An 11,001-nucleotide genomic window follows, 5' to 3' on the forward strand; every position below is an offset into this window, starting at 1 on the left:
ATTGTGTTGCAGACTATTTGATTGCAGGGATGGTGGATGGGGGGGGAGGGTTCCACAGTCAAGCACAATCCTGTGCTTGCCCAGCATTCAGATTCGAGCTATCAGGGAGCCTCCATACAGTAAGCAGGAACAGGGCACTTAATTAATATTCCCCTGTCGCTGAGGCCAATCATAGCTCCGGCTGAGTTCAACTAACTCAGCGTGGACCAGGATTCAACCTGCGAATCACCTGGAATATACAGTGTAGTCCCACATGAGCAATCAGAGGCCATCCAACTCGTATCATTAAGTTTCGTATAAAACGCCCCCCAAAATTTACAGGCTTCTGCATCCAGCAGTCATTGTCCTGTTTACAAACTTGCAGCCAGATATTCACATTACTGTAAATGACGAAGAAACTATAGTCAACTTGAACAAGTCAAGATGCTGATTACAGGGGTCATGAGGATGTTACCCAGCACTGTGGGCTTAAGCCTTAAACTCATAACTTCTTTCTGTGGTGGGCTGACACTGAGAAACCACACATGTACCAATATCATTGGCAATCAGATCAAGTTTTTCTTTCACAAACAGTAGGAATGTCAGTGAGCTCCAGAGCACTGAAATGCATTATTTAGTGCTCTTCAAGTAAATAACACAACACTGCAGAATGGGTGACAAACAGTTCAACATTGAAGAGAGATTCAGGCCAACGTTTTATTTCATGCTCAGCTTGAAGGTGTAAGAAGGAATGGCAATCAAAGGATAAGCCATGGAGCAAGAGGGGTCAAGAACATACTGTCAGAGAGACATTGCATCTATCTCACCATGAAGTGAACATGCAATAACCAATGCTCTAGTTAAACACATTGTACTTTAGCTTTATTTATCGAGAAATTATTTAAAATCTTACCATCGAGGTAAATGTCGCTCCCCAATTCTGCATCAACCCAGAACATGGCAGAAACAGCACCTTTGGGAAGGAGAAGAACTTACGTTGACCAAATGCACCATTCTTAAAACTTCCCAGACAATATGTGTGTAAAACAAAAGTGTCATAAAATAAGCCTTTTTTTAGAAAAAACATCTTTATGCTCATTTTGAATGATATTCCTGCCCATACTCCTCCCTGTATTTCTGTTCCCAATGTCCACCAATTCATCTCTTGGCTCCTGGATTTATTGCCTACAATCACTCAAATATTCTATATCATATATACTTTAGCTCAAAGTCCCGCAATAAGGCTTGAACATCCAATCCAGTGAATCTATCATTTGAGTCAGGCTCAGTTGTTATAATAATACTTGCATTTGACATAACACCTTAGACGTCTAGAAGACGTGAAAAGCGCTATATCAAATGCAAGGATTATTATTATTACTTATCACTGTTGAGAAGTTTCAAAGTGCTTCACAGGATATAAAATGGATTGACTATGCAACACGTGGATGATACATTGCAGTCAGTTGTGCATTGCACTGTCCCTCAAACAACTATGCAGTGATTGACCGATTTTATTTAAGGGATTGTCGACCAAGATACCAGGGAAAACTGTGTGATTCCAATTCCCGACGTGGTGCTTGAACCCACAACCATCGTATGGAGTCTATCATTGCGCCAGGCTGTCATAAGCTCTAATAAATAAAGCACAGACTGACATTGGAATCTTAACTAATGAACCTGAAGAGTAATTGAGTTAGGGAGGCTTATTTTTTTCATTAAAGCACCGAGTCGCATTTTATATCTTATTTATACAAAATGTAGACTAATTTTAGGAAATTAGCAGGTTAATTGGCCTCTGAAAGTGAAAATTAAGTCAAAAATAATTTGTATCCTGATTTGCAAGATTTCTTGACAACACAGTGCAAAATTCAAGCATTCAAAGGGCTCAAATAATTCATGAATAACCTGTAGAAGTAAAAACCTCGCCTCTATTAAAAAAATAGCTTTTTTTTCTTTAAATGAAATTGAAAAATTACATTAATTGTATAAAAAAGAAACATTCAATAAAGTGTTTAATGTCCAGTTTAAAATGATAAAATCAAATGAACTTGCAGGCAGGCAAAGCAGCCCAGTTTCCCTGAAACTAAAAGCAAATTTTATCACTAGAAATCATAATTTGGTGACACTGACATGTGCTGATGTGACAGATGTTGTTGAAGAGCAGACATTAAATGAAAAGTATTTTTATTTTCCGAAGAATAATGACACGTCCACTTGATGGAATGAAATGCTAGGGGGAAATAAAACAATGATAACTGAACTCATTTTGTTAATGTCCAAACCTTTCTACCTGAACTGACATGATACTGCCCTGGCACGTCATTCCCTGTCGACAGCGAAAGACCTGTCAGATCTTTACAATGCTTACTCATCCGAGATACAACATGGCCAAAGGCTCTAATGACTGCCTGATATGTATTGATTTTTCCCCAAAAGCTTAATAGTTTTCCTATTTTGTGAAATAGGATTTGCAAGCTGTGGGAACCAAATCAATGTTCTTTATTTTAAGGGAAATTACCATAGCACGACAATTACTCAGGGTTGAATTGCAACTTGCCAATCTTCCATGTGAGGAATAACTAAGTTGCTAATAAAATCTCAAAATGTATTTCTTGCTTAACAAGAAACTTGACCTTTAGTATTGCTGGGATAGATTAACCCCTCCTTCGCTTCCATCCCTCACAATAAAACAATATAAAAACAATCTTGTAATTTTATCGGTTGGTGGACAAGGCTCAACACAAGCTATGATCCCCCCCCCCCCCCCCAGTAATGCTAAAGGTTCTATTTCTTTAACTATTTCAGGCTATCAGAAGAGCAAATGGCATTTTGAGAAGGGGTGGTGAAATAGACGAGAAAAGCAATGCCATTGACTGGTTGCGTTCTCTGCAGGTCCAGTAAAACAAAGCATTACTGGAGATCCCAAAACAGGTGTTTCGTACTGTTTAATGACAGGCGGGTGGCAAGTGACCAGCCTGAGAAATGCAAAACAAAACCTTTTTTTTAAAAAAATGAAATAGTTGCCAGTATTTATATCACTTTATCAGTTTATTCCAGCTTGTCCCTTCTCCCCTCATGTTCTCCCCTCTCCAATTGTTATCCTGCCCACCTTAGTCGAATGGAGGTTTGATCTGATCTGCTGAAATTTTCAGAAGTGCAATCAAATCCTTTAATCAATCTGCCACGGGTTGAAATTGAGTGACAAAGAATGGGATCCCTCCCAACATGGTTTGCTCTCACTTCCCCAGATGTGACAGCCAGGACTGTCACACATGCACTCAATGGAAGTCCAAGTCCAATACATGTTGAGAAGATGATTCAAACTCTGGTCTCCTCCTAGCTGATCGTTCAATACTCGTAATGCAGCACTTTTACTTTAGACACTTTCCTTTGGTCTATAGAGCACTTTCATTTTACCTATCTTCAATTACTTTTCTCTAGGACATACTGTGTCTATTCTCACTCTATATCCCTGAGAACTCCTTCTAGTGATAGATCTGCTGGCTTGCAGTTAAGTAGAGATGTTACATTTCTACCAAATTTTGACTAAGTTAAAGAAAGTATTTATTTATTTTGTACGGCACAAGTTCAGGAGTCTGCTGGAAACTTTTGTGACAATTTAAATAATGCAGCAAAATAAATCAATTATTAATGTAATGAACTGGACCCGAAAGAAAGAGATGGACAGATAGACTGGGTGTGTAGCCAAGAATTCAGAAGACCATAGTATTCGATAATTGTCTCTGAGCTCTATTGGCTCCAAACGCTTAACAAAAATCATACTTAATAATAGTTACATAAGAGGTTCACACAACACAATCAGGGAATGCAGAAACTTCTTAAATGAGCAATTCAATAGCAAGTAAGTAATTCTGATGTTCAGAGCAATGATTTAATTGTTACATACATAATATTAGAAACTTGATAATTTAATCCTTTCCACAGTTGTACCCTGAAGTTAACAACTGTGAAAGGGAAATGCTTTACTCAACAACAACTTGCATTTATACAGCGCTCTTCCAGCAGGTAGAATCTCAGAGAGCTTAAAGTATTGCTAAAGTGAAATGCATCTAACACTGAGTTGGTCCATCCAAGCTTCAACAGAAGTTGAGGTGCTAGAATTAGCATTAGCACCCTTGGGTTGTGGAAGTGAAAAATAAGCAGAATTCCTATTTCAGATCGCTTTCCAACAGCACCTCCGGGAAAATGTACACATCCGGATGGTACACATCCAGATATGGCTTAGCTGCGATGTGTTCCACAATCACATAGGCTCCTAACAACTCGCTGTCCTAGGCTCTCGCAGGAGGAATGGACACTTAAGCGAGGTATCAGAAGTCAGCTCGTATCTACAGAACCACATCTTTGTATGAGTCAACATTCTCAGAACAGGAAGGGTATAATGTGGAAGGGAGAAATTTTGGCAAAACATACTGGTGAACACAAAACTTAGCAGTAAACCTCCAATTTGTTTAGTATATCCTTGATTCTAAGCTCCATTACCTGGGTCGGCCAATCCAGTAGTTTCTAGTAGAATGTAGTCAAACTTGCCCTTTTTCTGCATGAGGTTTTCGATGGCTTTCAGACCATTGTCTCTACATGGAATAACAAAACATTCATATGACATCGGCCAATATTGTCCTGGCTGAAGAGAAAATGTGAATGCTGCTATATTAATGCAATAAAGGAAACTATACAACACTGTCATACAATGGATGCAACTATACATTATTTAGATCAGGTCGCCACACACAGTTTCATATTTCATAATCTAACCTCTTATTTTGGTTGCTCCAATAAAGTTTTAGTTCAGTAAAAACTTTACAAGTCAAAGTAGTACATACATCTGATATGACACAGAATTCCATGATATATAGTTATAAATCAACTGTTAAAAAGTTCAATTATTAGGAAAAAGCAGTCAAAAGAACAACAACAACTTGCATTTAAACAGCGCCCTTCACACGGGACTGTATCTCAGAGAGCTTAACATCCGTAGTAGCTGAAAAAGGTAATCTGCAATTCAATATATCAGGTGCACACAGCAGATCAGATCAAATTAATAATCTTACTTTACTGAGCAACAGAGGCACCCATTCCGTAGCTCCAGCCACTCCTCGTAAAGTTCTCCTGCGTGGCTCACTGCCAAAGACTTTTCCAGTGCACTCCCTGGGACACAATACCATTGTTACTCTGTGGAGCCCACAAAGTGGACTAGGATAAACCAAGTTATTAAGATAACACAAACCTTTTTTTAAACATTATAAAATGATCTGTGACAATTGGTTTATAGTTCAGAATTGCCCTATTTTGTGAGGGGCCCTATACCCAAAGATCAAAGGCCACTGACCGTTTGCTTTCCTTCTATTCCACAACAAATTAGGGAGTTTGTAACCAGGGGATACAAATATAAACTAGTGACTTGGGGATCAAAAAGAGAATTTAGGAGGAATTGCTTCACAGAGTGCAGTGAGATTGTGGAACTCGCTGCCTGAAGCTGTGGTTGAATCAGATACGTTCAAGAGGAAGCTAGACCTTCATATGAGGGAGAGGGGAATAGAAGGGTATGGGAGGGAGTAAAGAGTGGGTGAAGAATCGTGTTTAGTATAAACACCAGCACAGACTAGTTGGGTTGAGTGGCCTGTTTCCATGCTGTACATTCTTTATAAACCTTCTTTCAGCCTCACATCATATCTATATTGCCTTACTAGAATAATGCCGTAACATGAGACATTAGTCAACATCTCCTCACGGATTACTCATAGATATATTTAAGATTAGTAATGTATATTATTATTATTAGCAGTAATGTATAACACGATTAGTTGGTATCAGTACCCTTTAAAGCTTTACCTTGATACATTTGCTCTTTCTGATAGTGTCTGTCTTATAAGTTCAAGAGCATCTCTTACCTTCACCAAACTCGTTGAGAATTACTGCAATCCTTTTATTGTGTTGTTCCGTCAGAATATAATTCAGAAGTGTTGTTTTACCAGCACCTGCCAAAGAAAGAGAAAACGTACACTTTTAAATGTAAACCATGCACATTATCAGAAATATTGCTTTTAAATAGGGAAGAACAACAGTAATAATCTTGTTCTAACAGGATGGCAGGCATGTCCTTTTGTTAAAGACTCATTTCTGGTAATGAATCTTGGCTGACATTCCAATATAGCTCTGGGAGAGCAATGCATTGTCGAAGTTACCGTCCTTCGGATGAGAGGTTAAATCAAGGTTCTGTCTGCCTGTTCAAGTGGATGTTAAAGATCTCATGGCATTGTTCAAAGAGAGAAGGGAATTTCTTGGGGGGCTCTCTTTGGAGCTGAACTGGCTCCAAGGTGATATGTCTGGCAAAGGAATGCCGGAATCAGCCAACCCCCCGAGCCAGGCACATTCCATTCCAACAATCTCCATGTGTAGGTGGGATGCATGGAATTCTCAATTTGGTTTGGATACTCTTAAAACATAGTGATGGGTTTCCACAGGTGTTAAAGGCACCTGGCTGACCTCCCAAAAATTCACTCTCTACTATCTACTGTATAGATTTTTAAAACACTACCACTTTTGCTCCCACCTCTCCCTCAACTCCGTGCTCGAGCTCCTCCAGGTTGGCTTCCGTACCACTCACAGCACCGAGAATTCCTAGTCAAAATCAGTATCAATGTACTCTCTCTCACTTTGACCAGGGCTCCTTCTGCCTCTTCACCTGCTGCCTTTCACACTTTATCTTCCTTAACTGCCTTTCTTCTCTTATCTACCTCTGGGGGCTGAACTTTCTAGGTTCCAATGGAGGAACCGAAGTGGAGGCAATGGGTCAAGTAGGATTCACACTCACATGGTCTCCTGCAGGTTCAATACCTCAAGGCTCTATCCTGGGTTTCCCCCCTTTTCTACTCATCTACACAACTTCATCCCCCCTCTCTCTCTGTAAAGCACATTACCTTATGCGCAGAACACAATATGAATGCAAGTTATTTTTGTTACCATCCTTTGTTTCAGCAAAGTACAATTCCAATATATTGTTCTAAAGTGCCTGGTGAATTATTATTTTTAATTAAACAAATGACATTTAGGTATTTCTAATTCTTTGATGTTATTGGACTCCGATTTTAACTCAATTTTGGTAATGCAGTGCTTGTACATTTGAACCATCCCATCAATATACATATTTTACTTGCCTAAATATCCGGTTATGATGGTAACTGGAATCTGTACACTCTGGGAATTATAATCTGTCTCGATTGGAACCAACTCAGGGCATTCTTCTTCATCTTCTTCTTCACGGACATCTGCCATCTCTCCTACAGACAAGAAACAGGAGTCAATCCCCCAAAACAGCTAAAATTACATAGAGGTATTTTAGCGCAAATATAGGGCAATACAGCAATTTAAATTCGGGAAGTCACCTCAGAGGACTTCAGACAGTTAACCGTGAGAGAACTGGTGTATTTGAGGGAATCAAGGAAAGGTGACTAAAAGCTACACAAATTCTAAAAATGCAACCTTTTCAGTCATAACGCCACTTGTGACATAGCATATTCTTTCACAAAGAATAGTGTGATGAATTTTAAATCAAAGTTTGAATGGCAAAGTCCACAAATGTATCTGCAAAATACAGTCACTACACTTTACAGTATATCCTGGGAAGTGCTTTGAAATGTCCTTCTGACATGAAGGGTGCTATATCAAAAGTGAGGATTATTATTTATTATTAATTCTGAACAAGATAATGCAAGCCCTATTGGATAGCCAGTAGCTTTTTACCAATCTCATACAACAGATGTAATGTCTAACATTGTCAAAAAATTGCAACAATATAAGTGAAAACTAATTTAAGTTCTCAACTATCTTGGAACTTTGTGATGTAAGTTTTCTTCATATTATGCAGATGGAAATAGTTTTCTAAAATGCACATTCTGATAACAGTGGCAAAGTAATAAATCATTCAGGAGGGCTTCTTCTGGGAGACACTGCATGTCATTTACAGTATGGGAACAAAATAAATCCATCATCGCAAAATATTTCCCTTGATGACGTGCTTTCGAATTCATTTTGCACTTATGTCGATATCTGGCAATTTGTGTGACTAGATTTATAACTACAATTATCCATTATTTAGGTCATTTCAATGCTTACAAGAGAGTAAACTGCGAAACTGTGAAAAAAATATTAAGAAACATTCTTTCAATTATTATTATTATTTATTTGCTGAACGATCTACTGAGAGAACTCTAAACCATGAACAATATACACTTTGGTTAGGCTTCCTACTGCAATGTCAGCTTGGACTGTGAGTTCAAAGCCCCTATGTGGAGCTTGAACTGACAACCTTCTGTCTCAGCGGTGTGAATGATACCAATTGTGCCACCCTACTGAGCCAGGCTGATACCCTGATAATAATAATAATAATAATAATAATCCTTGCATTTGATATAGCGCTTTTCACGTCGGGAGGACGTCCTAAAGCGCTTCACAGAACACACTGTAAAGTAAATTGACTGTATATTTGTGGGCGAACGCGGAAGCCAATTGCGCACAGCAATGTCCCACAAACAGTCGTAGATTGAAAATGACCAATTTATTATTGTTTTGGTTTTGGAGGGATTATTATTAGGCTCTGTGTGGAGTAAGGAAACTTGCCCAAGGTTTCGCCCTGCCTGGAATTGAACTCAGGTCTTTCGCTTGCAAAGCGAGTGCTCTAACCACTGAGCTACAGGACTCCACAGTACTGTACATAATTTGTTTCAATAGGACTAACTGATAAGGATATCAAATGCAAGGATTATTATTATTACTTCCACGTTCCAGATTTTCCAGAACAGAGCTACAGGACTCCACTGATACTATATTATTAATAATAATAAGAATATGGCATCAGTCTGGCTCAGCTGGTACCACTCTCATCTCATTGGTTCAAGCCCCATGTGATGACTTTGAATTTACTCAGTCTTGGATGATGCTCCAATACAGTGCCGTAGTATCGCTGCATTGTCAGAGGTGCCATCCTTCAGATGAGACATTAACCCAAGGTCCTGTCTGCATGTTCAGGTGGTCGTTAAAGATCCCATGGCACTTGGGATCTTTAGGAGAAGGAAGTTTTTCCCGGTACCCTGGCCAACAATCACCCAAATAAAATTGATCATTCACTTAATGCCTGTCTGTACAACATTGCTGTGCACAAATTGGCTGCTGTATTCGCGTACAAATAGTTACTACACTTAACAGTAAGTAGCACTTTGAAACATCCACTTGGCATGAAAGGAGCTATATCAAATGTAAAGATTATTATTAGTATTTTTAAGAGATGTGGTACATCTTTACATCAATAAAGAGCATGTTCCAAAGTCTTCAATGCAGAGAAACCGATGCTGTATTTATCTTGCAGCAATGCTACTAATGCACTCCCATAAATTAAAAGAAGCTGTTGTCTCAGTACATTCAAATGATCAGTATAGTTGTGCAGACCAGTAATGTTGTTTGTGCGTCATTGGACTGCAGAGATCTCCTCCATCCACAGCAGAAAAAACAATGGTCAATTGCAAATGTGATTCTCTAACAACTAAAAATCTCATACACGTACAGTTGGGTGCTGCTGTCAATGCAGTGAAATCCACCTTGCAGTACAAATGGGGTGCTTTGAACAGCACTTAAGGATTCATTTGATTATAGCATCTACGACGTCAAAATCTCTCAAAGTACTTTACAGGTAATTATTGTAATATGTAATGGTAGTGCATCTGAAAGCAGATGCATCAGCAACATCACACATTTATGTAAATGACCAATTTATCTGGAGGATTATTGACCAGAACACTGCTGGAGAAACTACTCTCTCTTCAAATAGCGCTGGGGGTTTTAACATCCACTGAAAAGGCAGACATCTCATCCAAAGGACAGCACCTCCAACACTGCGTTCCACCAACACTGCAGTAGAGTGACAGCTGGACTGCGAGTTCAAAGCTCTGAGAAAAAAGCTCGAATCCACAAACACAACAAATAATGCATTGGGGCACTGAGCGGAGTCTCCGATGGAATGTAAGAAGGGCCGAGGAAGTAACACATTGGCATGAGATGGGCAAATTTGTTCTTTTTTTAAAAAATAAAACAGCAATGACAAAAACGAGAAGACTTCTTGCAATGACCTAATGCGTTAACGCCAATTCTGATGCCAAGTCAAAAGACAACTTCCCCGATTGAATTATTAATATTGACTTCATATCGACTCACTGCCTTAAGATCAGACTGTGCAATAACATCAAAGGTAACTGTTTGAAGATGGGCGAACAGATACGATTTGTAAAACACGGCGCGAATCTGCAACAACGGAGCTTTTGAGATCTTTACATACGAAAGACTTTTAACATATTCAGATCCAAGTTCGCCGACGTTGCTCTACTCCGGGAACCGTGGTTTGGGGTTTATTTTTTTATTTACACATATATATATATATATATAAATAGGCTGTGTTTTTGTGTGCGCGGAGCTGCTGCAAACTTATCCCCCCCTCCTCCAAAAAACATTATTGCTGTCCATTTCCAACAAGAAATTTGTTGAGGAGGAGGAGGAGGCGTTTCCTGCATCTTCCTCCCTCCACCTCTGACCCGAGCCTTCCGCCCCCCCCACAAACACCTCCCAACACGTCCATCCCGGCAATTCCCAGAGAGAGAGGGAATAACCCCCAGAGAGCAGCTCCCGGGGGGGGGGAGGACAACCGCCTCACAAACCGTCCCTGAAACCGCGCACACCCGACCCACCCCATACCTGCCCGGTCCGCCCTCTTAAATAAATAAACACAGCCCCGGGGGAGAGGGGGGGAACTGGGGGGGGGTTCACCGCCGGGAAGTGAGAGTAAAAGCCGACAACGCAGACAACACGAGGCGGCGGCGCTGAGAGCGGCGGCGAGGCCTCGGCCCTCAGGCCCTCAGTGCTGCGGCCTCGCGCTCACACTGCACACAGCGCCCGCCCGCGCGGTCTCACTCACTCACTCAGTCAGTCAGTGCACCACCACAGCCCCTCAGC

General features: G+C 40.1%; 1 protein-coding gene across 5 annotated transcripts in view; it reads right to left on the reverse strand.

The window, feature by feature from the left end:
- cbwd (COBW domain containing) overlaps positions 1-11,001 on the reverse strand; it is a 36,168-nt gene extending 25,167 nt beyond the window's left edge. For 2 of the 5 annotated variants that reach the window (XM_007892642.2, XM_007892637.2), the window contains exons 1-6: positions 10,968-10,997; positions 7,161-7,283; positions 5,895-5,981; positions 5,055-5,151; positions 4,486-4,577; positions 893-952 (exon numbers count right to left, since the gene is read on the reverse strand). In XM_007892642.2, coding sequence (XP_007890833.1) covers positions 893-952; positions 4,486-4,577; positions 5,055-5,151; positions 5,895-5,981; positions 7,161-7,278 — 454 coding nt within the window. In that variant the 5' untranslated portion in view covers positions 7,279-7,283; positions 10,968-10,997. Of the gene's footprint in view, positions 1-892; positions 953-4,485; positions 4,578-5,054; positions 5,152-5,894; positions 5,982-7,160; positions 7,284-10,959 lie in introns of all 5 variants that reach the window. The other 3 variants (XM_007892638.2, XM_007892640.2, XM_007892641.2) reach the window with 3 other exon arrangements.

This window comes from Callorhinchus milii, unplaced genomic scaffold (assembly GCF_018977255.1).
Source record: "Callorhinchus milii isolate IMCB2004 unplaced genomic scaffold, IMCB_Cmil_1.0 Scaffold1, whole genome shotgun sequence".
NCBI classification, from domain to species: Eukaryota; Metazoa; Chordata; class Chondrichthyes; order Chimaeriformes; family Callorhinchidae; genus Callorhinchus; species Callorhinchus milii.